Source organism: Fragaria vesca, linkage group LG7, assembly GCF_000184155.1.
Source record: "Fragaria vesca subsp. vesca linkage group LG7, FraVesHawaii_1.0, whole genome shotgun sequence".
Classification (NCBI taxonomy): domain Eukaryota; kingdom Viridiplantae; phylum Streptophyta; class Magnoliopsida; order Rosales; family Rosaceae; genus Fragaria; species Fragaria vesca.
In genome coordinates, this window is record NC_020497.1 from 18,842,665 (window position 1) to 18,867,906 (window position 25,242).

General features: G+C 49.2%; 4 protein-coding genes across 4 annotated transcripts; all 4 read left to right on the forward strand.

The window, feature by feature from the left end:
- The first annotated feature begins 2,350 nt into the window (after nucleotides 1-2,350).
- Nucleotides 2,351-4,575, forward strand: LOC101309596 (WEB family protein At2g40480-like). The gene is made up of 2 exons (XM_004308922.1): nucleotides 2,351-2,627; nucleotides 3,175-4,575. The coding sequence occupies exons 1-2, from the start codon at nucleotides 2,367-2,369 to the stop codon at nucleotides 4,573-4,575; spliced, it is 1,662 nt and encodes a 553-aa protein (XP_004308970.1). The 5' UTR covers nucleotides 2,351-2,366.
- Nucleotides 4,576-5,355: 780 nt separating this feature from the next.
- Nucleotides 5,356-7,168, forward strand: LOC101298834. The gene is made up of 6 exons (XM_004307667.1): nucleotides 5,356-5,482; nucleotides 5,559-5,646; nucleotides 5,752-5,838; nucleotides 6,403-6,467; nucleotides 6,615-6,710; nucleotides 6,811-7,168. Exons 1-6 carry the CDS (start codon nucleotides 5,364-5,366, stop codon nucleotides 6,863-6,865), a joined length of 510 nt encoding a protein of 169 aa, XP_004307715.1. The 5' UTR covers nucleotides 5,356-5,363; the 3' UTR covers nucleotides 6,866-7,168.
- A 1,065-nt stretch (nucleotides 7,169-8,233) lies between these two features.
- On the forward strand, nucleotides 8,234-10,245 carry LOC101299130. Its single transcript, XM_004307668.1, has 4 exons — nucleotides 8,234-8,672; nucleotides 8,777-8,876; nucleotides 9,413-9,531; nucleotides 9,627-10,245. The coding sequence occupies exons 1-4, from the start codon at nucleotides 8,565-8,567 to the stop codon at nucleotides 9,708-9,710; spliced, it is 411 nt and encodes a 136-aa protein (XP_004307716.1). The 5' UTR covers nucleotides 8,234-8,564; the 3' UTR covers nucleotides 9,711-10,245.
- A 162-nt stretch (nucleotides 10,246-10,407) lies between these two features.
- On the forward strand, nucleotides 10,408-13,525 carry LOC101299422. Its single transcript, XM_004307669.1, has 11 exons — nucleotides 10,408-10,775; nucleotides 10,852-10,971; nucleotides 11,155-11,223; nucleotides 11,366-11,470; nucleotides 11,643-11,697; nucleotides 11,935-12,008; nucleotides 12,152-12,235; nucleotides 12,374-12,514; nucleotides 12,773-12,838; nucleotides 13,011-13,120; nucleotides 13,211-13,525. Exons 1-11 carry the CDS (start codon nucleotides 10,683-10,685, stop codon nucleotides 13,377-13,379), a joined length of 1,086 nt encoding a protein of 361 aa, XP_004307717.1. The 5' UTR covers nucleotides 10,408-10,682; the 3' UTR covers nucleotides 13,380-13,525.
- Nucleotides 13,526-25,242: the final 11,717 nt, after the last annotated feature.

The following is a 25,242-nucleotide window of genomic DNA, read 5'->3' on the forward strand; positions in this document are numbered from 1 at the left end:
ATCAATCTAGGTTAATATACGAATTTCAGAAAAGCAGGACTCAAATATTAGTAACTTGATTTTGGCCTTCGTAAAGAATCTTTGTCACTCTGTGCGAACAAAAAAGTTGTTTTGTAAATTACCATGATCATAGAGGCTATGGTGCTTCGATTCCTTGGATTTGGGGATACTTCTATTCCCATAAGGGTTGAAACTCAGAACGAGTGGACGTTGAGTAACAATGTTGGAGGAAGGACTTTGGGTTCTAAATGGGAAGATGCATAGAGGTGGATTTTGTAATTTTTATTTTTTATTTTGTGATTTTTATTTTTTTATATCTATTCAAAATCAAGCATTTTACAATTTATTAAGACATGGAGGAAAGTATTAGTTTTAACATGATGATGTGTATGTGCCACATCATTTTGTATAGAGTTTTTGTATAATATTTTTGTGTCTTTAGCATTTTTCTTAAAAAAAAGTTGTTACAACTTTGAGAACTCATATTACAACTTTGAGGACTCAATTACCACTTTAAGGACATATGATGACTAATGTTGTAACTAATTTTTTTTCAACTTTAAGAACTCATATTACAGCTTTGAAGACTAATATTACTACTTTGAGAACTTATTTTACAACTTTATGACAAAATTGACACGTCACATGCATTAACACATCTTAGTTTTACCCTAGAAGGAGAATATTGTTAACAAAAAGCATTTCATCCCACTATACTTTGTAGGATTTTAGGACATGATCTCATTGCTCTAGTGCTATAGTTAAAGCCCCAATGGAAAACATAAAGAGAATTTATGATGGAAAGGTACAACCAAACACAAACTCTATACCAAAATCACGCCAATGTTCAATGCGAATGATCATTGGTGAAAGAATGATCCAAATCACAGACCAACCACCAACCACAATCCCTACTTGAATAGGAATGAGCAGCACAATCAGACTAATTAGGGATAAGCGAATAGACAACACACTAACCGAGAGGCACCACACTAGGGCCGAAAACGAACAAGCAGTGTTAGCAGCACTGTTGGGCCGTTGGTAAATGCAAATAACCTAAACCAACAAACCCAAAATTTACAAAGTGAAAAGTAAGAATATATATTTATATATATAAAATATATAGTTCCTATCCAGAACGAAGATTCGCTATGAAATTAATGTGTGAAATTTCTTATTTGACTAACTTTTCAGTCATATTTCAACATCTTCACCGTTCAATTTATTGCTACTAATGTATAAATCATTCAAACAAAATTTCATTCACATTGATAATCGTTTAGATACCGAATTAGATTAAATTAATGAACGGACCATAAATATGTCTAGCTATATATATATATGACAGTAAAATGTATATAAAATTATAAACCTGAATTCCATTAGAAGCAGTTCATCGATTTGATATTTGTAGATCAAATATATAGGAGCTTGATCACAAGCTTTGGTGATTAATGCAGAATGTTAATTACGATCAAGAAAGATACGTTATTAAAAAAGAAGTCATTATTTTTCTAATATCAATCATGCATTGTGAAAACATGTTATCGTTTCAAATAACTAGTTTCAAATCATAAGAAAGTTTAAATTGCGAATACGCATAAAACACTTGATGTTTTGAGCAATTGAACAACTAACATAAGATTAAGTCCCCTGGAGAAGGATCCAACACTATGCGGAAAAGACTTTCAATCGATCTTTCAACACATGATTTATCATCTTTAAATTCCGAACAACCACCAAAAAAAGAGAAAGCTTGTATTATTTTCACTTTTATCACCTTTACTTTGTGCAAAGCGAAAAAATAAAAAAAATAAAAATCACTTTGATCACCTTACACCAAACTAAAGTTACCAACCAAACGAACCTTTAGAAAGTTCATCATATCATAACATGGGTTAACATGGCTTTCCCAAAGAACCCACAATTCACGCTCGCAAATTAAGCAAAAAAGAACCCCGGTCAACTAGTCAACACTTAGATCCCCTCCTTCTCAGCCACACTCAGCCTCTAACATGCAACCTTCCCATTGGGTCAAACTCTCCTAAAGTAAAAAAACAAAAATCAACGACTACAGAGACACCAATCATCTTCAGCCACGTAGGTCATCACAGTTAATCCTATTCCACACTGAATCCCATGAAACGCGTTCTACTGCGCCACCACCTTTTACTGGACCCGGTTTCCCGACCGGGTTGTGACGCGGACCTCCACCCAAGGCAGCATCATCATCACGCACCCATCATCCTCGGTACCACATAAGAATCACAGAAGGTGGCTCATTTCGATGATGGGTTTTTGTCTCCAACTTCTTTATTAAGCTCTTCTTGCTGTGAAGCACTGACTAAACTGACTTGGGTTTTGCAATGGCAACCGAACCGGTTCCGGGTACGCCCGGTATAAAGGAAGTAAGGTCCGACGTCTCCGGGTCCGAGATGTTTCAGTTTGACACCAATGCAGGTCATGGAGGAGGTTCATTGTCGCCGAGTCCGCCGCCCGGGATAAGGAGGGTGAGTTTGAGGGCGGAGATTGATACGTCGCCGCCGTTCGGGTCGGTGAAGGAGGCTGTAACCCGTTTTGGTGGCAGCGGGTCTTGGATACCATATTATAAGCTTGGAGAAGACTATGTAAGTGAACTATGCGCACTATGCAAGCAAGTCTTTTACAGTATATTCCATGAAAATTATGCAACAATTTCACACATTTTGGCACACTTCAGATGAGTTAAGTATTGCCAATTTGATCCTATTTATACCTTCATGTAATTTAACGGGCTACTAAGGTTGACATTATGATCCATAGCTTTGAACTTTGTTTGTTTGTGTAGTTCTCTGCTTTCTTCATACAAGAATTCTATGCCTGTGTTTCTGTATGAGAATTTTAGCCCCCGTCAAGTATAAGCAGATGATCACAAACACACTGTTACATCACTTACATGCACTTCTTGCTTTGTCTATCGGGGTAACAATAATTCAATTTTAGTTTTTCCGAATGTGATATTGAATCGATCATTTGACAATATAACATGTCGTATATCCGATTGAAGAAGTTTACTTTTTGTGTTACTTAGTAGTTCAAATGGTGAATCCTGAAATTTAAAAGTACCATACTCTCATAATTCTTCCTGGTTTGTTTGGGTTCCGTTCTTGGTTTAATTGGAATTTACAAAAGCAGAATGGTGTTGAAGAGTTTGACTTGAAGAAAGTGGAGGAACAAGCAGCCGAGTTAGAGAAGGATTTGATTGTGAAGGAGCTAGAGACTCTTGATGTTTTAGAAGAACTAGCAACAACCAAGAGGATTGTGGAGGAGCTAAAGAGACAGCTGCAGAAAGAAGCATTAAAATGCTTGACAGTTCCACCAGACTACAACTCAGAAGCAGATCACATAATGTCATCATCCCCTGCCATCAAAGAAATGAACAAGGAAAATAATAATTTCTTGATGATGGGAAATTCAAGTCCCTACCACCCTGCTTCTTCTTCTCCTGATCTGATCTTGATGGAGCTGAAACAAGCGAAAATGAACCTCGGTAAGACGATCAATGATCTCGGGGTGATTCAGTCTTCTGTGGAATCCTTGAACAAGAAGATGCAAAACGAGAAAATCTTGCTGGAAAAGACCCGGGAGAGGCTGACTTCACAGTTTGCAGGGGTGTCAACACTAGAGGAAGAGATGAATAGCATAAAAGAGAAGACCAGACAAGCTGATAATGCAGAAACCAAGTCTAAGAAAATGGCCAAAGCTTCGAATTTTGAGGCCAAAACCAGCATGAAGAAGACTGCTGAAATGAGGTGGGTTGCGGCGAAGAAGATGGAAGAAGCAGCTAAGGCAGCAGAAGCTGTTGCTCTTGCAGACCTCAGGGCTCTAACAAGCTACTGTGATAGCTCATCAGGGTATGTCCTGCCGGAGCCGGAGAAATCAAGAATAAAATATCCTATAAACTCAAGGGCTCAAGAAGCTCATGGCTGGTTCAAGAAGAAGCTAGCAGATGCCATGTTCCAAATTGATGAAGCTAATGCATCAAAATTGGCCATACTAAAGAAATTGAAGGAAGCAACAGAAGAAGTCAATTACAGTAAGCAATTCTTGGAGGAGGCATTGAACAATGTAGAGCTCGCAAATCGGAAGCAACTTGCTGCTGAAGAGGCTCTACAGATTTTGGCGCCGGAACATGGTAAGAGACAGGTTGCTTATAACACAAGGAACCTAAACATTAGGAATTCTCCGATTAATGAGATGAGCAGGTCATCAGTCCTAGCAAACGATCTTCATCGTTCAAAGCCTCTTCTAAGGCCAAATGTTTCGCTTCGTGATGTGCTTAGCAGGAAGCAAGTTCTCCCCGAAGATTATGTTGCGAAAAAAGAAGTGGATCGCGGCAATGCTGAGACACATAGAGTGGCATTGAGTGAAATGCTTCATGCACTCAGGGAGGATCTGACATTTCCTTCAAAAGTTGAGCAGAAAGATGGGAATGATCGGCAGAGGAAGAAGTTTGGTTTCATCCAGATTTCACTTCCCTTGTCAAGGCCAAGTAAGAAAAAGACTCAAACTTTGAACGCCAATGGGACACATTAGAATGAGAGATTTGGTACCAAAACTTTTATTTTCTTTCTATATTTTAATTCTTGGTATTGAGTTATGGTTTTGGTATTTTTTTTTTTTAGAGTTACGGTTTTGTTAGCGTCTTGAAGTTGTTTTAGAGTGCTTCAATTTGTATAGGTGGTTTTGTATTGATTGAAATGTATTATTTACTGAATGATGATTGAAGTAATTATTTATCAAATCTAAATTCAGGCGCCATTTACATTCGCGCCATTTCTAAATTACCGCGGGAAATGATCTTTTTGAGTTTTTACCTCACCTCGAACTTTACAGCATTCACCATTCCCACCCAAAACTGTAGCGCGCATGTTAGCAAACCTCCACCCCACTCGACTACCACGCACGTCTTTTAACGCCGGCGCACAATTCCGCAAAATGCGTTGCGTGTGCAATCAACACTCGGCTGATTTTTGGGGAAAACGATTAACAGTGACCCTGTCTTTTCAACTCGCAGTAATTTAATAGCAGTAGAGTCCTATTAATAATTGGAAAGTTTCGAACCCAAAAAAGTAAAACAATTGAAAAGTTGCAGAGCTTTTGAAACGGGCTTCAATGGTGAATCTAAGGAGGACCCGGAAAAGAGTTCGTGCAATCCCTCGTGCCCCGGATGGGAGTGCTTTTCAAAATTGGTAATTTGGCATTTGTTCAAATTTTCACTTATCTTTTTTTTTTTTACATTTTAGGTAAAAAATTTGGGTTCTTGAATGTGTGGATTATGCAGTAATAAATGTGGGGTTTCTGTGGCTGTTGCTTTGGCTGGGATGCATGAGTGTGAACCCAACAAGGAGGTGAAGAGGTTCAAAGGTGTAGGCTTTGATGTTGAGGAGAAGCAGAGCTTTTGTGATCAACTCATTGTGATGGCTCCTTTTCATTTCTTCATGTAAGTGTTAGTATTGTGTGTCTTTGTTGTGTTAATGTGGAAATGGGTTTAACTTTGTGGGTTTATCACTTATCAGGAAAGAGTTTACAAAGACCAGAAAGGGTGGAGATTGGATTGAGATTAACCGAGAAGGGTTTGAGGTGTGGAAGAAAATGTCAGAAAAGGTAAAACTTTAGGAGTGAATTCTGATGCTTATTAGTCCTACCTTTTTGTTCCTTTGGGGTTTTCATATGTTTGATAACATTTGTTTTGAATGTGGTTTTGGTTAGGAGAGGCAACCATATGTGAAAGAAGCAGAAAGGATTGATGAGGCTTATCAGAAAGCTTTGCTCAAAGAATCAAATGATGGGCTAAAGGTATAAAGATGCCAACTAAGTTCTGAATATATTGCATATCAAGGATAGAGTTTGATCGATACATGTATTTCATATTTGTAGTGGTCCATTTCTGTATGGTTCTGTATCATTTGGGAATGGTGATTCCCTTTGTTGATGATCACAATCCCAATTTCCTGAGAGGAGGATTTTATATTCTTCAGCTAAATTTAGTACTAGAGGTAGCAGTAATCCCTGTTATGTACTATATCTATAATCTATAGTTTTACATCGGAAAAGGTTTGTTCTGCATGGCCACCTTCACTGAACTGAGTGATTCGTTTAGTTGATATCATTTGTAGTCTCCACTCTCCAGTTATTTTGTGCTTAGCGAGTTAGTGATACCAAGGATTAGGAAAAGCTATCCTCTATTTCAAAGCTGTACAACTTAGTGTTGCTGCACTTCAATTGCATGTGTTCAATTGGTGATATTACTGCATCTAGATTCTAGACCATCTGGCTTATCTCCAAAATGTATAAATCTCTACCCCCAGTCCCCACTGACATATCCAAGAATTGAGTATGTGATGAAATGGTTGCGTGCAGGTAGATGATGAAGCAGATTCTGCAAAATCAGCTGGGAACAATGGAAAGTTTGGTGAGGTGGTGAGGTGGTGATTGCTTTAAGATTCATGATATATTTCTTTTTTACTGGCTGGTTTGATAATTTTCTGCATGGTTCTGAACTTGTGATTGTTTCTTTCAAGTATGCTCATGCTCTTGAACCTTTATTTGTTCATCTTATGATTTACTAACAGATCTACGAAGACTCAGATAACGAGAGTTCTGATTTTCTTGGTGAATCTTGGGATAATTCTGTTAGAACTGGATCTTGGCATACCTACCATCGATAGGTGTCTCTCTCCGCTACATGCTCATTTCTGTTTGGCTATATTTCTTGAATTCTGTTCTGCATTTTCCTGCTATATTCATGTCTTTTGGTTTGTGAAACAGGCCAATGGTGCACCAGTTTACCTTGTGTAATAGACAAAAGGTGTGTGATTGCTGAGAACTCTATGAAGCCTTTCTTTTTTGCTGGGAACTCTGAACTCATATGAAGACTATGAAGTTGGCATCAAGTGAATCCTATATGTTGATATCATTTTCTGTTTCATTTCAAATGTTTTCCACAGGCAAGTCCTTTGTCATTTTGGCTATTGTAAAGTAATTTTAGTAGGGGTGCTAGTTATTCTTCTCTAGAGTCGAGAAGGTTTGATTTTGACTCACCTTGACTCTATCAATGGAAAAACAGTTTCGAAACTCTTGTAAAGACTCAGACTATGATTTTTCTTATTACCTGTTCATTTCGGTTCCCGGTAATGATTCTATTGACACTAGTAACAATGTTATTTGATAAAAGCCAAGATTTTGATTTCATGAATTTCTCTATTTGAACTTTTCAAGTAAGCAAACATACCTTAACATCCATCTGCATGACTAGAATTAACACTAAATGTATGTAACATGATGAGAAAAAAGAACTATTTTACGAATACCTATATTGATATGACAAGGAAACCTTGACCAGTTTGTATAGCATAAATTGTGGGTTAGTATTGAGTAACCTGTAGTCCTGGCCTTAAACCCTATAGTCCTGTGAGTTCTATTGATCTGCTCGATCGATTTCCCTTCTAAGCTTTCCTTACAAGTCTGTTCTCTTCATTTGGAAAAGAAGCTCTAAAGGCTACCGAATAAAATTTGAAGACCGCTCCACATGATAAAGATAGGATGAATAAGTTGCCGGATACCATTCACTTCCCTCGTTACCGATGAGAGATGCGGTGGAAACTTGCCTGATCTTGAATTCAACTCCGTGAATGTCTTTGGAAGCGGATTGAGAGAGAATGATAAGCATAAGTTTGTGCAAGGTATTTGGAGGTCTATCAAGGTGAAAAAGGTAACTACCACAAGTGGTCGAGTTGGTAAGAGCCTAGGTGTGGAACCTCTATATTGAAGTTTGAATATTAACCGACGCTAATTGAAGTTAAATCCCAATTTATTCTTGGTGGCCAGAGAGGAGGAAGTCTTCTGACAAGATTTCTCGACATGGATTAGGCTCTGGGCTTAGAAAGCCTTTGAGGATACTACTCTTAAAAAAAAAAAAAAAAAAAAAGTGAAAAAGGTAAACTATTTGAAGGAAATGTCAAATACAAAGGAAATGTTATTACTACCTGTAGGTGTCTGATGTATTACGGATACGTATCCGGGCGTTTCCGACCATACCAACACATATACGGTGCTTTTTAGGTTAAAAATACACGTTGTATACGGCCGGATACGTGTCGTGGTAAATAAATTAAGTTATTAGTGTTTGGGGGCAATGCTTATCGGCCCAAACAATAAATAAAACCAAACCCAGGCAAAACCCCCGAATCTCTCTCCACTCTTGTTCATCATTTTGGACGATGATGGCTCTCCGACTGAGAACCAACCACCGCACCCTAATCAACCCACCTCTCGCCCACCGCTTCTCCACCTCCTCCAAGTTCGCTGCCGTGGTCGCTGCCGTGGCACAAACCCGCAAGGCCCTTGCGAAATGTCGGATTCGATCCATGAGCCCAGATGAGCACGCTGAGATTGAGAGAATTTTTTTGGATTTACGGGAGGAGTTGAGGAAGGAGGAGGAGGAGAAATTCCAGTGAGTAAAGCTAATTTTTTCTTTATTGATTTTAGTTTGGCATTGATTTTATGTTTGTTGTACATCAGATATGGGTCAAACTCCTCATCATATGTCTCAGAGACGGCCCAATTCCGTGGCCAGACTGCGCACGATATTCTCAGAGCCTCGCAGCTCTCCTCCGCCTCCAAAGGACAAGGCAAGATCAATTCTTTGAGAACTGTCTTTGATATGCGCACTTGATTGATTTATATATATTATGCGGTTTGGTGCCTAATATGTTATATTCTATGTTGAATACAGGATAAGATGTCTTCTGCAGAAAAGCTGAAAATGGAGCATGACAAAGGTAGAGATGAATTTGAAATGTCACAGTCAGATTTTGTTTCTTCAAAATTACAAGGTACATAGGTTTTGGTATTGTATTTTTCTACATCTTTTTTAGTTACAGAAGAATGCTTTTCTTTTGTGTTCGCGTGCTTTCTATACAAGTGTAACTTTAATCTTTCTCAGTGGATGCAATTCATAATGTTTCAGAAGGCTTTCCTCCTCGTATCTTAATAGTGTTAAGTTGTTAACATTTATCTTTCTGTATATTACTACTAGTTCATAACTTCATATACTGTCACACTGTAGAGGAGGACATAAAAGGTACTAGGTTATAATAGTTTCAAGGGCTGTAGTTTCATATTCTCTTCATCTGCAATCTTCCATTTCTTTGTCTGGGTTTAAGGGTTGTGTGTCTAATGTAGGTTTAGTTTGATGGTTTGGCCCCTTTTTCTTGTCTTCATCTGCAATTTTCTGTTTCTCTGTCTGGGTTATGTCGGGAACAAAGAAGCAGGTTAGGAATATTATTTCATCTTCAGTTCAGTTGTTACTTGTTGGTGATCATGTTCATATGAAATTCTTACTTTCATGTCAATTTTCACATGTTTGTAGGTGAAGTTGCTCCACCTCCTGGTACCGAAAAGCTTCCTAAGGTTTATAACCCTCAGATCAGTTGTTCCATTTGTAGAAAGAAGGGCCACAATAAGAGGACTTGCCCACTGAGACATCAGGTATGAATTTCATGGATTGAGATGCTAGATTGAGTTTCAGCTTGACTTTGACATGGTTGGAATTTGAAATGATATGTGCTTATCTACATTTATAGCAAGGTGGCAATGTGCAGCAAGAGTCTGTGAATGTGCAAGAGGAAGGTGACAATGTGAGGCAGCAAGAGCCTTTGAATGTGTAAGAGGAAGCTCAGAATATGCAGCAGCACGAAGCACATAATGGATAGTTCATGTTGGTTCTCTCCTTTTCTTTTCACTCCTTTTGAGTGTGTTGCACGGCACACTTTTATTTCACATTGGTACTTGAAAGAAAAGCACTAGATCAGTTCACCTCTTACATAACCTCGTGTTTGCAAAATCTGGTTTTTCAGTTGCTTTCGAATACGTTCCTTTTCGCTGGTTTATGCTCAATTGCTGCTAAAAGGTGACACTGGTGATTCTATGGCTTTAACAAAGATTTATGTAAGTGATACTACCAAGGGACTTGGATAGCTCATAGATAAGCTCTTCAAGATTCAATTATCCTTTACAAAATTACAATCAGAAAGAACAAACTTCTTGATGGGGAAACATGCTACTGGCCTACTGCTACTGAACAATGCTTTGCTAAATGCAGTTGAGGATCCCTGTTCTGGGTACGTAGCTAATGCCAAGCTCTTCGAGCAGAGCAAAACGACATGTCGCCGTTAAAGCCAAAAAGGTCTACTTAAGGGAAAATAGAAAAAAAAAAAATTACTGCGGCTTAATCGGAGATGTGTTGTGTCTAGGCGGTGACACGTGGCGTGGGACCACCGGGTTATGGGGTCCACTTTTTAAACTACGGTATCCAGTTTTTATTGGAGAAGAAAAATAATTACTGTGGCCTAGGCGGAGACGTGTTGTGCCTAAGCGATTCCACGTGTCGTGGGACCTACGGGTAATGGGGTCCACCGTTTAAACTACGGTATGTCCAGTTTTTATTGGAGACGAACCTATCACGTGACTTTAACGACCTACGGTCACGTGAGACTTGATACCCATCTCAAACGAGCCTCCCATCTATTCTACACCAAGATCTTTATATTTATACCAAAAAACAAAAAAACAAAAAACAAATTTCAAGTAAAGCAAACTTCTTCTTCTTCGATTCTGAGCTCATTTCGCTCACGTCTCTCATGGACTGCGGTTGCAGTAATTTCAGAAGCTCTTCTCTTCTTCATCAATGGCGATCTCCTCACCCTCTCTTATCCTCAAAGCTCACCTTTTTGGTACTCATTTCTTCCACTACTTTCTTTAATTTCTTTTGCTTCTATTTGGTTGCTGATTGGGTTCTGTGTTTTACAGAGAGTGAAGCGTTTGAACATGGCTAAACATGGCCGGGTGGTCACTAGGGCTTGTGGGTCTGACGAAACTAGCTCTGTTAATGGGTTTAACATAACACCCAATACGCTTTTCATGCAGGAGGTACTCATTTTTTCTCATGCCCATGTTGTTGTTTTGGTTAAAGATTGAGTCTTTGTTCGTGTTGTGAATGAAGAGCTTGAAAAGTTTGGGTTTTGAAATATGGGGTTTGGTTTAAATTATTTTCTGGTGGCTAGTTTTGTGAGACTTAATGTTTGTTGTAATTTTTTTTTTTTGGTGTTATAGGCTATTGGAGCTGAATATGGAGAGGGGTTTGAGACTTTTAGACCGGATGGACCTCTTAAGATTGATGTGGTAAGGATGTTATGAGCTTTTTGTGTTGTAATTAAGTCGATTTTCTGTGTGATTATGTGAGAATTATGTTGCTTGTTGTACATTTTTGATGCCGTTAGTGTGTAGACTTTAGTAAACTTGTGTTGTTTCTTGTTGCAAGTAGGATTTTTTGAACGATAGACTGCAAGAAGGTTTTCTTCAACGCATAAGATACGCCATGAAGCCAGATGAAGCTTATGGTCTTATTTTCTCTTTCGACAATGTTGTGGTGAGTTTCTATAGCATTCATTAGTCATTTGTTTTGTATTTCGATTTTATCTATGGTTCTGGTAGTTGGAGATTGTATATGATATTGGATATGCAAAATTTTATTATCTTGAAGATCAAGAAAGCTTTACATGTGTGATTCTTGGATGATCTAATATAATGATGTGTTTCAGGCTGATACTCGAGCTTTGAAATTAAATGCTTGGAAGCAGCTTGCTGCAGAAGAGGGTACGTGTAGCCATTTCTTCCCTTTACAATCCCCTGCAGGGCCTTCAGTTTATTCAATGTTCAATTAAATGTTGAACTGGTCAGTGTTAATCAGTGTTTTTTCCCTTGGAAGTCCATAGGCTTAAATATTTCATTTATATCTCGGCTTTAGTTTGGACAACACTTGTTTTATATATATATATATATGGGTATATATTTTACCTTACCCCTGATAATATGCTTATATTTTCTTATCAGGAAAGGAAATTCCAAAAGAGGCTGATGTGCAAGGACAGATGCTTTATGCAGGTGCTGATCATGTATTACACAAGGTTGGGATTAATGTTCATTTTGAGGATATGTTAAATTCAAGTAGAATGATAGGCTGACTATGAAATGCATCTCTCCTTAGACTCTTGCATTTCTTTATCCAAGACATATCTATCCATCTCTCACAAGTATCCAAAACTTTCAGCTCTTACTCTGGGATGAAACAGAGACAGAACTGACTAGGTTGGCGTTAAGGTTTTCGCAACTATATTATGATAATCTTCTCAGGGTGAGTGCTAAACTGCTTGTAACCTATATGAAGGACTTCCATATTATCATACTCTTTGCAATATATCATGGTAATCTTATCTTCCTTTTTCTTTCATTTTCATGGTAATCTTATCTTCCTTTTTCTTTTCATTTTCAGCTTAGTAAACCCATGGAGGGGCTCAAAGAATGGTTGGAGGCTGTATACACAGCACGCATCCCTTGTGCTGTTGTTTCAAGTCTGGATCGCAGAAGCATGGTCAAAGCCCTAGAAAGAATGGGACTTGAAAAGTATTTTCAGGTTGATGTCCTTTTATATTACAACACATATTCTTTGTAAATTATTTTCTGAGTTGAGTACCTTTAGAACCAGGACTAGCACATCTTTCAGTTTGTTGTTTCTCACTGAAGTATACACGTTCCTCAACTGGTTGTCATTTTCTTGGGGTTATAGGCAATTGTGAACCTTTAGAACCAGGACTAGCACATCTTTCAGTTTGTTGTTTCTCACTGGAGTATACACATTCCTCAACTGATTGTCATTTTCTTGGGGTTATAGGCAATTGTGACCGAGGAAGATGGCATGGATTCAATAGCTCATAGGTTTCTTTCTGCAGCTATGAAGGTATTATTTGCAACACATGATTATTATTTCTTAAACACATAATGCATGTCTGACCATTGAAGGTCCATCGCTATTTATATCTCTGCATCTTATGGTATGTGTTAACAAACTGACGGAGCACATCCTACTGGATCAATTTTTCTGGCATCACTCTAACCTATGAATTTTGCAGCTGGATCGGAAGCCATCCAAGTGTGTAGTGTTCGAGGATGAGCCTAGAGGTATAACTGCTGCTCACAACTGTACGATGATGGCCGTAGGATTGATTGGCGCCCACCCTGCGTATGTGATCTTGCCCGCATAAATATAGAATTTTGATGCAATTGAAGTAGACTGTATATACTAAGTTGAGATTCGTGGTTGCACACGCAGGTATGATCTGGTGCAGGCTGATCTTGCAGTTGCTAGTTTCAATGAACTTTCAGTAATCAATCTACGAAGACTGTTTGCAAATAGGGGTTCTACATTCATGGACCTCCAAAAACAGATTATAGAGGAATCTCCACCGAAGAGGAAGCTTACAATCGATACTATTTTCTGATTGATTATTATCTCGTCCCTCCATGTAATCTAGCAGCTGATTTCTTCTTCATTTTAGTTCTTGGTTTGAACTTTATCTCATTAGCCTCATCTTTGATATACGGATTCATTATAGTGAAAGCATTCATGTGATTAAGTTCCCCACTTAAACTCTTTTGGTTCTTGGTTTGCACTCGATGCCTTTGCACTCGATACCTTCGTTTTCGTTTTCAGAAAAGAAGAGCAAATTAGATATAGACCAAGAGGCCGCCTTGACCCTCTTAGGGCTGTCAAAAGGCCGTTTTCACCCATCTAGGGCTACCAAAGGGCTGTCTTCACCTGTCTAAGGCCGCAAAGGGGCCGCTATGACCCGTCTAGGGTCGTCAAAGGGTCCCTTTGACCCGCCTTGGGCAGCCTAGGGGGTGTCATGACCCGCCAAGGAGTTGCCTAGGTCCGTTAAGGGGCCGTCTTGATCCGTCTAGGGGTCGTCTTGACCCTCCTAGGCCCGCTTAGGGTAGCCATGTGGCCGCCATGACACGTCTAGGGCCACCTTGACCTGCCTTAGCGGCTGCTTTGACTCGTCTTAGGCCGCCTTAACCCATCTTGACCCTTTTAAGGTTGCCAAGAGGTCGTCTTGACCCATCTAGGGCCATCAAAGGGCCGCCTTGACCCTCTTATGGCCAACAAGAGGCCGCGTCACCCGTCTAAGGCCGTCAAGGGGCCACCTTGACCCGTTAAAGGGCTGACTTGACCCTCTTAGACCCGCCTAAGGCCATTTTGACCCTCCTAGGCACGTTTAGGGCCACTAAGGGGCCGCCATAACTCGCCAAGGGGTCGTCATGACCCTTTTAGGCCTGTCTAGGGCCGCCAAGGGGCCACCTTGACACTTCTAGGGCCGCCTTAACCCGCCTTGGGCCGGCTTGACCCTCCTAGACCCACCTAGGGCAGCCAAGGGGCGGCCAAGGGGGCGCCTTGACCCTCCTTGGAATGCCTTGGGCCGCTTTGACCTGCTTTGGGTCGCTTTGACCCGCTTTGGGCCGCCTTGATCCGCCTTGAACCGCGTTGGGCCGCCTTGACCTGCCTTGATTCGTTTTGACCCGATTTGGCCCGCCTTGACCCGCCTTGGACCGCCTTGGGCCGCCATGGACCGCCTTGGACCGTCTTGACCTGCCTTGGTCGGTCTTGGGCCGCCTTGAACCGCCTTGGGCCGTCTAGTGCCAGCAAGAAGCCGCCATGACTCCCCAAGGCGTCGCCATGACCCTCCTAGGCCCATCTAGGGCCGACAAGGGACCGTCTTAACCCACCTTGACCCGTCTTGGACGCCTGGACCCTCCTCGGCCCTTGCAGCCCCACCGAGGGCAGCCAAGGGGGCGCCATGACCCACCTAAGGCCGCCCAGGGGCTGCCTTTACACGCCTTGACCAGTCAAGGGCTACCAAGAGGCCGCCTTGACATTCCTATGGCCGCAAATGGGCCGCTTAAACATGCCTAGGGCCGCTAAGGAGACGTCTTGACCCGCCAAGGGGCTGCCTTTACACGCCTAGGGCTGTTTTGACCTCCTTGAAGACCGCCATGACCCACCTAGGGCTGCATTTGTCTGCCAAGGGGCCACCTTGACTCGTGTTGACCGCCTTGGCCCGCCTTAACCCGCCTTGAACCACCTTGGGCCGCCTTGACCCTCGTAGACCCGCCTAGGGCCACCAAGAAGCCACCATGACTCGCCATGACTAGCCTAGGCCCGTCAAGGGGCTGCTTTACACGCCTTGATCCTCCTAGGCCTGCCTAAGGCCAACTTGACCAGTCTAAGGCTGCCAAGGGCCGCCTTAACTTGTCTTGACCCGACTTGGCTCACCTTGGAACGTCTTGACCCTCCATGACCCGCTATGTGGTGCCTTGACACGCCTTGACCCGCCATGGGGCCGCCTTTACATGCCTAGGGCTGTTTTGACCTCCTTAGAGCCCTCCATGACCCACCTTGGGCAGCCAAGGGGCTGCCTAGGGCCACCTTGACTCGTCTTGACCCGTCATGGCCCGACTTGACCCGCCTTAGGCCGCCTTGACCCACCCTGACTCGCCTTGGACAGCCTTGGGACGCCTTGACCCACCTTGGCTCGTTTTGAACCGCCATGGACCCGTCTTGGGCAGCCTTAACCCGCCTTGGGCCTCGTTGACCCTCCTAGACCCGCCTCGGGCCACCAAGAAGCCGCCATGATCGCCAAGACCCACCTAGGCTCGTCAAGGAGCTGCCTTTACACGCCTTAATCCTCTTAGGCCCACCTAGGGCCACCTTGACTTGTCAAGGGCTGTCAAGAGCCGCCTTAATCCGTCTTGGCTCGTCTTGGAACACCTTGGGCCGTCTTGACCCGCCATGGGGCCGCCTTGGCCCGCCTTAGGCTGCATTAACCCGTCTTGGCCCACCTTGGGCCTTAACCCTCCTCGGCCCTTCTAGGCCCACCAAGGTAAGCCAAGGGGGAGCCATTACCCACCAAAAACCACCAAAGGGCTGCCTTTACACACCATGACCCGCCAAGGGGGCCGCATTGACACGCCTAGGACACGCCTAGGGCCGTTAAGGGGGCCGCATTGATATGCCTAGGTTTGTTTTGACCTCTCTAGGGCCCGCCATGACCTTCCTACGGTCGCCATGGGGCTAACTTGACCCACCTAGGACCGCCATGACCTGCCTTGACCCGTTTTGGCCCACCTTAACCCGCCTTAGACCGCTTTGGCCCTCCTAAGATCGCATTTGGCCGTCTTGACCCTCCTAGACACACCTAGGGCCACCAAGAAGCCACCATGACTCGCCAAGGGGTCACCATGACCCACCTAGGCCGTCTTGGGCCTCCAAGGGTGCGCCTTAACCCGGCTTGAACCGCCTTGGCCCGTCTTGGCCTGCCTTAGAACACCTTGGGCCGCCTTGGCCTGCCTTGACCCGCCTTGGGCCGTCTTGACCCTCCTTGACCCACCTCGACTCTTCTAAGCCCACCAAGGGTAGCCAAGGGGTGGCCAAGGGGGCTCCTTAACCCACCTAGGGCCACCAAGAAGCCGCTATGACTCGCCAAGGGGTTTCCATGACCCGCCTCGGCTCTTCTGGGCCCACCTAGGGCAGACAAGGGGCGGCCAAGGGGGCGCCTTAACCCGTCTTGAACCGCCTTGGCCTGCCTTGACCCACCTTGGAACACCTTGGGCCGCCTTGGGCTGCCTTGACCCGCCTTGAACCGTCTTGACCCTCCTAGACCTGCCAAGGGGCTGCCTAGGGCCGCCACGGGCCGCCTTGACCCACCGTGGACCCGCCTTGGCCCGCCATAGGCCGCCTTGAACCGTCTTGGCTCACCTTGACCCGCCTTGGACCACCTTGGGCCGCCTTGACCCGCCTAGGACGGCCTTGGCCCGCCTTCACCCGTCTTGGGCCGCTTTGACCCACCTTGGAACGCTTTGACCCATCTTGACCCTCCTAGACCGGCCAATGGGTTGCCTAGGGCCGCCTTGACCCGCCTGGGACCGCCTTAACCTGGCTTGGGCCGCCATGAACCGCCTTGAGCCGCCTTGACCCTCCTAGACCCGCTATGGGGCCACCTTGACCAGCTTGGCCCGCCTTGACCCATAGTGGACCCGCCTTGGCCTGCCATAGGCCGCTTTGAACCGTCTTGGCTCGCCTTGACCCGCCTTGGGCCCCCTTGACCTGCCTTGGCCCGCCTTGGCCGCCTTATCCCGTCTTAGGCGGCTTTGACCCACCTTTGCCCGCCTTGGAACGCTTTGACCTGCCTTGGACTGCCTTGACCCTCCTAGACCCGCCTAGGACCTTCTTGACCCTTCTAGACCCGCCAATGGGCTGCTTAGGGCCGCCTTGACCAGCTTGAGCCACCTTGACCTTCCTTGGGCCGCCTTGCCCCTCCTAGAACCGCCTAGGCCGCCTTGACTCTCATAGACCCGTCAATGTGCTACCTAGGGCCGCCATGAACCGCCTTGAGCCGCCTTGACCCTCCTAGACCCGCCAAGGGTCAACGTAGGGCCTCCATGGGGCCACCTTGACCACCTTGGCCCGCCTTGACCCACCGTGGACCCACCTTGGCCTGCCATAGGCCGCTTTGAACCGTCTTGGCTCGTCTTGACCCGCCTTGGACCGCCTTGGGCCCCTTTGACCCGCCTTGACCCGCTTTGGCCCGCCTTATCATGTCTTAGGCCGTTTTGACCCACCTTTTCCCGCCTTGGAACGTTTTGACCCACCTTGGACCTCCTAGACCTGCCCAGGGCCATCTTGACCCTCCCCAGACCCGCCCAATGGGCTGCTTAGGCCGCCATGGGCCGTCTTGACCAGCTTGGGCCACCTTGACCTGCCTTGGGCCACCTTGACCCTCCTAGAACCGCTTAGGCCGCCTTGACTCTCATAAACTCGTCAATGTGCTACCTAGGGCCGCCATGGGGCCGCCTTGGACCGCCTTGACTCGCATAAGGCCGCCATGAACCGCCTTGACCCTCCTAGACCTTCCAAGGGGCAGCGTAGGGCTGCCATGGGGCCACCTTGACCACCTTGGCTTGCCTTGACCCACCGTGGACCCGCCTTGGCCTGCCATAGGCCGCTTTGAACCGCCTTGGCTCGCCTTGACCCGCCTTGACCCGTTTTGGCCCGCCTTGACCCGCTTTGGCCCACCTTGGCCGCCTTATCCCGTCTTCGGCCGCTTTGACCCACCTTTGCCCGCCTTGGAACGCTTTGACCCGCATTGGACCGCCTTGACCCTCCTAGACCCGCCTAGGGCCGTCTTGACCCTCCTAAACCCGCCAATGGGCTACTTAGGGCCGCCATGGGGTCGCCTTGACCATCTTGGGCCACTTTGACCTGTCTTGGGCCACCTTGACCCTCCTAGAACCGCCTAGGCCGCCTTGACTCTCATAGACCCGTCAATGTGCTACCTAGGGCCGCCTTGGACCGCCTTGACTCGCCTTGGACCGCCTTGACCCTCCTAGACCCGCCAATGGGCTGCTTAGGGCCGCCATGGGACCGCCTTGACTTGCCTTGACTCTCCTAGAACCGCCTAGGGCGCCTTGACTCTCCTAGACCCGTCAAGGGGCTGCCTAGAGCCGCCATGGGGCTGCCATGACCCGCCTTGGATCGCCTTGACCTACCTTGGTCTGCCTTGGACCGCCTTAGGCCGCCTTGGCCTGCCTAGGACCGCCTTGGCCCGCATTGACCCGCTTTAACTCGGCTTGGACCGCCTTTGGCCGCTTTGACCCGCCTTGTACCGCTTTGGACCACCTTGACCCGCCTTGGCCCTCCTAGACTCGCTAAGGGCCGCCTTGACACTCTTAAACCCACCAAGGGGATGCTTTGACCCGCCTTGACCTGCTTTTTACTGCCTTGGCCTGCCATGACCCTCCTTTGGCCGCCTTGGCCCTCTTTGGACCGCCTTGACCCTTCAAGACCCACCTAGAGCCACCAAGATGCTGCCATGACTCACCAAAGGGTCGCCATGACCCTCTTAGGTCTGTCTAGGGCCGGCAAGGGGCCGCCTTGACTCACCTTGACGCTCCTCGACTCTTCTAGGCCCACCTAGGGCAGCCAAAGGGCGGCCTAGGGAGCCTTAACTCACCTTTGGGTCGCCTTGACCTGCCTTGGGCAGCCTTGACCCTCTTAGACCCGCCTTGACCCGCCTTACCCCGTCTTAGCCCACCTTGCCGTCTTAGGCCGCCTTGACCTGCCCTAAACCGCCTTGACCCTCCTTTACCCTTCTAGACTCGCCTAGGGCCACCAAGAAGCTGCCATGACTCGCCATGGACCGCCTTGACCCGCCTTGGACCGCCTTGACCCTGCTAGACCCGCGTTGACCCTCCTAGCCTAGCCTAGGGCCACGAAGAAGCCGCAATGACTCGCTATGGACCGCCTTTACCCGCCTTTTGCAGCCTTGACCCTCCTAAACCCACCTAGGGCCATTAAGAAGCCGCCATGACTTGCCAAGGCGTCGCCATTACCCTCCTAGGCCCGTCTAGGGTCGCTAAGGGACCTTCTTAACCCGCCTTGACCCGTCTTGGGACGCCTCGACCCTCCTCGGCCCTTGCAACCCCACTGAGGGCAGCCAATGGGCTGCATATGTCTGCCAAGGGCCCATCTTGACCCACCTTGGCCCGCCTCTATCCGCCTTAACCTGTCTTGACTTGCCCTGACCCACCTAGGACCGCTTTGGCCCACCTTAACCCGCTTTGGCCCGCCTTGACCCGCTTTGGCCCGCCTTGACCCGTTTTAACCCGCCTTGAATCACCATGGGCCGCCTTGACCCTCGTAGACCCACCTAGGGCCACCAAGAAGCCGCCATGACTCGCCATGACCCGCCTAGGCCCACCTTGGAACGCCTTGACCCTCCATGGGGTCGCCATGACCCGCCATGGGGCCGCCTTGACGTGTCATGTGGCGCCTTGACACGCTTTACCCGCCATGGGGCCTCCTTTACACGCCTAGTGCTGTTTTGACCACCCTAGAGCCCGCCATGACCCACCTTGGGCCGCCAAGGGGCTGCCTAAGGCCACCTTGACCCGTCTTGGGCCGTCTTGACACGTCATGGCCCGCCTTAACACGGCATGGCCCAACTTGACCCGCCTTGGGCCGCCATGACCCGCATTAGGCCGCCTTGACCTACCTTGACCCGCCTTGGGACGCCTTGGACCGCTTTGGGACGCCTTGGACCGCCTTGACCCGCTTTAGCCTGCCTTAACCCGCCTTGGACCTCCTAGGACCGCCTTGGACCGCCTTGGATCGCCTTGACCCTCCTAGACCCACCAAGATGCCGTCATGACTCGCCAAGGGGTCACTATGACCCACCTAGGCCTGTCTAGGGCCTCCAAGGGGCCGCCTTGACCCTCCTCGGCTCTTCTAGGCCCACCTAGGGCGGCAAGGGGGAGCCTTAACCCGGCTTGAACCGCCTTTGCCCACCTTGACCTGCCTTAGTCCGCCTTGACCTGCCTTGGAAAACCTTGGGCCGTCTTGGCCTGCCTTAACCCGTTTTGGGCCGCCTTGACCCTCCTTGACCCGCCTTGGCTCTTATAGGCCCACCAAGGGCAGCAAGGGGCCGCCAAGGGGGCGTCTTAACCCACCTTGACCCTCCTAGACCCACCTAGGGCCACCAAAAAGCCGCTATGGCACGCCAAGGGGTTGCCATGACCCTTCTAGGCCCTTCTAGGGCTGGTAAGGGGCCGCCATGACCCTCCTCGGGTTTTCTAGGCCCACCTAGGGCAGCCAAGGGGAGGCCTAGGGGCGCCTTAACCCGCCTTTGGGCCGCCTTGACTTGCCTTGGGCCTCTTTGACCCTCCTTGACCCGCCAAGGGCCGCCTTGACAATCTTAGACCCGCCTTGACCCGCCTGAGCCTGACTTGACCCGCTTTGGCCCGTCTTTAACTTGTCTTAGGCCGCCATGGGTAGCCTTGACCTGCTCTAAACCGCCTAGACCTTTCCTAGACCCGCCTTGACCCTCCTAGACTCGCCTAGGGCCACCTAGAAGCTGCCATAACTGGCCATGGACCGCCTTGACCCGCCTTGAACCTGCTAGACCCGCCTTGACCCTCCTAGACTCACCTAGGGCCACCAAGAAGCCGCAATGACTCACTATGGACTACCTTGGCCCTCCTAAACCCACCTAGGGACACCAAGAAGCCGCCATGACTCTCCATGACCCTCTTAGGCCTGTCTAGGGTCACCAAGAAGCCGCCATGACTCGCCATGACCCTCCTCGACTCTTCTATGCCCATCTAGGGCAGCCAAAGGGCAGCTAAGGGTGCCCTTGACCCGCCTTGGACTGCCTTGTTCCGCCTTAATCCGCGTTGAACTGCCTTGGGCCGCCTTGACCCTCCTAGACCCACCTAGGGCTACCAAGAAGCCGCCATGACTCACCAAGGGGTTGCCATGAACCTCCTAGGCCCGTCTCGGGCCACCAGGAAGCCGCCATGACTAGCAAAAGGGTCGCCATGACCCTCATCGGCTCTTCTAGGCCCATCTAGGGCAGCCAAGGGGTGGCCAAGGGGGCGCCCTGACCCGCCTTGGACTGCCTTGTTCCGCCTTGATCAGCGTTGGACGGCCTTGGGCCGCCTTGATCCTCTTAGACCCACCTAGGGCCACCAAGAAGCCGTCATGACTCGCCAAGGGTTCACCATGATCCTCTTAAGCCCTTCGAGGGCGACCAAGTAGCCGTCATGACTCGCCAAGGGTTCACCATGATCCACTTAAGCCCTTCGAGGGCGACCAAGAAGCCGCCATGACTCACCAAGGGGTCGCCATAACCCTCCTCGGCTCTTCTATGCTCACCTAGGGCAGCCAAGGGGTGGCCAAGTGGGCGCCTTGACCCGCCAAGGGACCGGCTTAACCCGCCATGGGCCACCATGGGTCGCCTTGACATGTCTTGGCCCGCCTTAACCCGCCTTGACCCATCTTAACCCGCCTTGGACCGCTAAGGGACAGCCTTAGGCTGCCTTGGCCCTCCTTGACCCGCCGTGACCCGTTTTGGGCCGCCTTGAAACGCTTTGGGCCGCCATGACCCACCTAAACCCTAAACCCACCTTGGGCCGCCTTGACCCTCCTTAACCCATCTAGGGCCACCAAGAAGCCGCCATGACTCGCCAAGGGATCGCCATGACCCTCCTAGGCCCGTTTAGAGCCACCAAGAAGCCGCCATGACTCGCCAAGGTGTCGCCATGACCCTCCTTCGCTCTTCTATGCTCACCTAGGGCAGCCAAGGGGTGGCCAAGTGGGCGCCTTGACCCGCCAAGGGATCGACTTAACCCGTCATGGGCCACAATGGGCCGCCTTGACACGTCTTGGCCCGCCTTAACCAGCCTTGGGACGCCATGGGCTACCTTGGCCATCCTTGACCCGTTTTGGGCCTCCATGGGCTGCCTTTACCCGCCTTGAAAGGCCTTGAGCCGCCTTGACTCTCCTATACCCACCTTGTGCCACCAAGAAGCCGCCATGACTCGTCAGGGGGTCGCCATGACCCTCTTAGACCTGTCTAAGGCCACAAAGAAGCCGCCATGACCTTCCTCGGCTCTTCTAGGCACCCTCCTCGGCTCTTTTAGGCCCATCTAGGGCAGCCAATGGGAGCCAAAGGGGCGCCTTGACCCGCCTTTGGCCACCTTTGCCTGCCTTGGACTGCCTTGTTCCGCCTTGGGCAGCCTTGAACTGCGTTGGGCTGCCTTGACCCTCCTTGACCCACCTAGGGCCACCAAGAAGCCGCCATGACTAGCCAAGGGTCGACGTGACCTACCTTGGGCCGTACTTCACCCTCACGAGACTCGCCTAGGGCCGCCTTGACCCTCTTAGACCCGCCTTTCCCCGCCTTGGCCTTGCTTGGGCCGCCTTGACCCGCCTTAACCTACCCTAAACCGCCTTGACACTCCTAGACCTGCCTTGACCCTCCTAGACTCGCCTAGGGCCACCAAGAAGCCGCAATGACTCGCTATGGACCACCTTGGGCCGCCTTGACCCGTCTTAGGCCGCCATGGGCCGCCTTGACCCGCCTTGGATCGCCAAGGGCTGCCTTTACCCGCCTTGAACCCCCTTGGGCGGCTTTGACCCTCCTAAACTCAGCTAGGGCCACCACGAAGCCGCCATGACTCTCCAAGGGGTCGCCATGACCATCCTAGGCCCTTCTAGGGCCACCAAGAAGCCGCCATGACTCACCATGACCCTCATCGGCTCTTCTATGCCCACCTAGGGCAGCGAAGGGGCGGCCAAGGGGGAGCCTTGACATGCCTTCGACCGCCTTGACCTATCATGGGCCGCCTAGTGCCACCAAGAAACCGTCGTGACCCTCTTAAACCCGTTTAGGTTTGCCAATGGACCGCCTTGACCCGTCTTGGCTCGCTTTGGGCCGCCATGGGACGCCTTGACCCTCATAGATCCACCTAGTGCCACCAAAAAGCGGCCATGACTCACTAAGGGGTCGCCAAGACCCTTCTACGCCCATCTAGGGCCACCAAGAAGCCGCCATGACTTGCAAAGGGGTGACCATGACCCTCCTCGGCTCTTCTAGGCCCATCTAAGGCAGCTAAGGGGCGGGCAAAGGGGCACCTTGACCCATCTTAGGCCGCCTTGGACTGCCTTGTTCCGCCTTGATCCACGTTAGGCCGCTTTGAACCGCGTTGGCCCTCCTAGACCCACCTAGGGCGACCAAGAAGCCGCCATGACTAGCCAAGGGGTCGCCATAACCCTCCTCGGCTCTTTTAGGCCTATCTAGGGCAGCAAAGGGGCAGCCTGCCTTGGGCCGCCTTGATCCGCTTTGGGCCGCCTTGAACCGTTTTGAGCCGCCTGGACCTTCCCTAAACCGCCTTGACCACCCGCCTTGACCCTCCTAGACTCGCCAAGGGCCACTAAGAAGCCGCCATGACTCGCCATGGACCGCCTTGACCCGTTTTGGACCGCCTTGAATCGCCTTGACCCTGGTAGACCCGCCTTGACCCTCTTAGACTTGCCTAGGGCCACCAAGAAGCCGTAATAACTCGCTATGGACCACCTTGGGCCGCTTTGACCCGTCTTAGGCCGCCATAGGCCTCCTTTACCCGCCTTGACCCTCCTAAACCCACCTAAGGCCACCAAGAAGCCGCCATGACTCGCCATGCCCCTCCTCGGCTCTTCTATGCCCACCTAGGACAGCCAAGGGGAGGCCAAGGGGGAGCCTTGACCCGCCATGGGCCGCTTAGTGCCACCCAGAAACCGCCATAACTCGCCAAAGGGTCGCCATGACCCTCCTAGGCCTGTTTAGGGCCGCCAATGGACCGCCTTAGCCTGCCTTGACCCTCCTCGTCCCTTCTAGGCCCACCTAGGGCAGACAAGGGGGCGCTATGACCCCCCCTACGAGGCTGCTTTTACACCCTTGACCCGCCAAGGGGCTACCTTTACAAGCCTAGGGATGTTTTGACCTCCCTAGGGACCGCTATGACCCGCCTTGGGACGCCTTTGGCTGCATACGTCTGCCAAAGGGTCACCTTCACCCGCACTGGCCGGTCTTGGTCCGCTTTAACCAGCCTTGATATGTCTTGTCCCGCCTTGGACCGCCTTGTCCTGCCCTGACCCGTCTTGGGGCGCCAAGACTAGCATTGGGGCACCATGACCCACCTAGGGGGCCGCCTTTACATGCCTTGACCCGTCTTGGCTGCAGCCAAGGGGGCGCCATGACCCACCTATGAGGCTGCTTTTACACGCCTTGACCCGTCAAGGGGCAGCCTTTACACACCTAGGGTAGTTTTGACCTCCCTAGGGACCGCCATGACCCACCTAGGGCCACCAAGGGGCTGCATACGTCCGCCAAGTGGCCACCTTGACCCGTCTTGACTTGCGTTGGCCCGCTTTGACCAGCCTTAGGCCGCCTTGACCCGCCTTGACCCGCTTTAGGTCGCCATGGGCCGTCATGAGCCGCTTTGACCCTCCTAGATCTACCTAGGGCCACCAAGAAGCTACCATTACTCGCCAAGGGGTCGCCATGACCCTCCTAGGCCTGCCTAGGGCCACCAAGAAGCCGCCATGACTAGCCAAGGGGTCGCGGCTCTTCTATGCCCATCTAGGGCAGCCAAGGGGCGGCCAAAGGGGCGGCTTGGCCCGCCTTGGAATGCCTTGGGCCGTTTTGACCTGCTTTAGGCCGCCTTGATCCGCCATGAACCGCGTTTGGCCGCCTAGACTTGCCTTGATTCGCCTTGACCCGTTTTGGTCCGTTTTGGTCCGTCTTGGACCGCCTTGGGCCGCCATGGACCGTCTTCGACCGTCTTGACCTGCGTTGGTCGGTCTTGGGCCGCCTAGTGCTAGCAAGAAGCCTCCATGACTTGCCAAGGCGTCGCCATGACCCTCCTAGGCTCGTCTAGGGCCGTCAAGGGACCGTTTTAACCCGCCTTAACTCGTCTTGGGATACCTCGACC

Excerpts from the sequence above, each read along its gene's own strand:
- LOC101309596 (XM_004308922.1), top strand. The coding sequence starts at position 2,367 with ATGGCAACCGAACCGGTTCCGGGTACGCCCGGTATAAAGGAAGTAAGG. Across the intron at positions 2,628-3,174 it reads ATAAGCTTGGAGAAGACTAT|AATGGTGTTGAAGAGTTTGA; the intron begins GTAAGTGAACTA and ends TTACAAAAGCAG.
- LOC101298834 (XM_004307667.1), top strand. The coding sequence starts at position 5,364 with ATGCATGAGTGTGAACCCAACAAGGAGGTGAAGAGGTTCAAAGGTGTA. Across the intron at positions 5,839-6,402 it reads AATCAAATGATGGGCTAAAG|GTAGATGATGAAGCAGATTC; the intron begins GTATAAAGATGC and ends GGTTGCGTGCAG. Across the intron at positions 6,468-6,614 it reads AAGTTTGGTGAGGTGGTGAG|ATCTACGAAGACTCAGATAA; the intron begins GTGGTGATTGCT and ends ATTTACTAACAG.
- LOC101299130 (XM_004307668.1), top strand. The coding sequence starts at position 8,565 with ATGGGTCAAACTCCTCATCATATGTCTCAGAGACGGCCCAATTCCGTG. Across the intron at positions 8,673-8,776 it reads CTCCGCCTCCAAAGGACAAG|GATAAGATGTCTTCTGCAGA; the intron begins GCAAGATCAATT and ends TGTTGAATACAG. Across the intron at positions 8,877-9,412 it reads TGTTTCTTCAAAATTACAAG|GTGAAGTTGCTCCACCTCCT; the intron begins GTACATAGGTTT and ends ACATGTTTGTAG.
- LOC101299422 (XM_004307669.1), top strand. The coding sequence starts at position 10,683 with ATGGACTGCGGTTGCAGTAATTTCAGAAGCTCTTCTCTTCTTCATCAA. Across the intron at positions 12,009-12,151 it reads CTGATCATGTATTACACAAG|CTCTTACTCTGGGATGAAAC; the intron begins GTTGGGATTAAT and ends CAAAACTTTCAG. Across the intron at positions 12,839-13,010 it reads TTCTTTCTGCAGCTATGAAG|CTGGATCGGAAGCCATCCAA; the intron begins GTATTATTTGCA and ends TGAATTTTGCAG.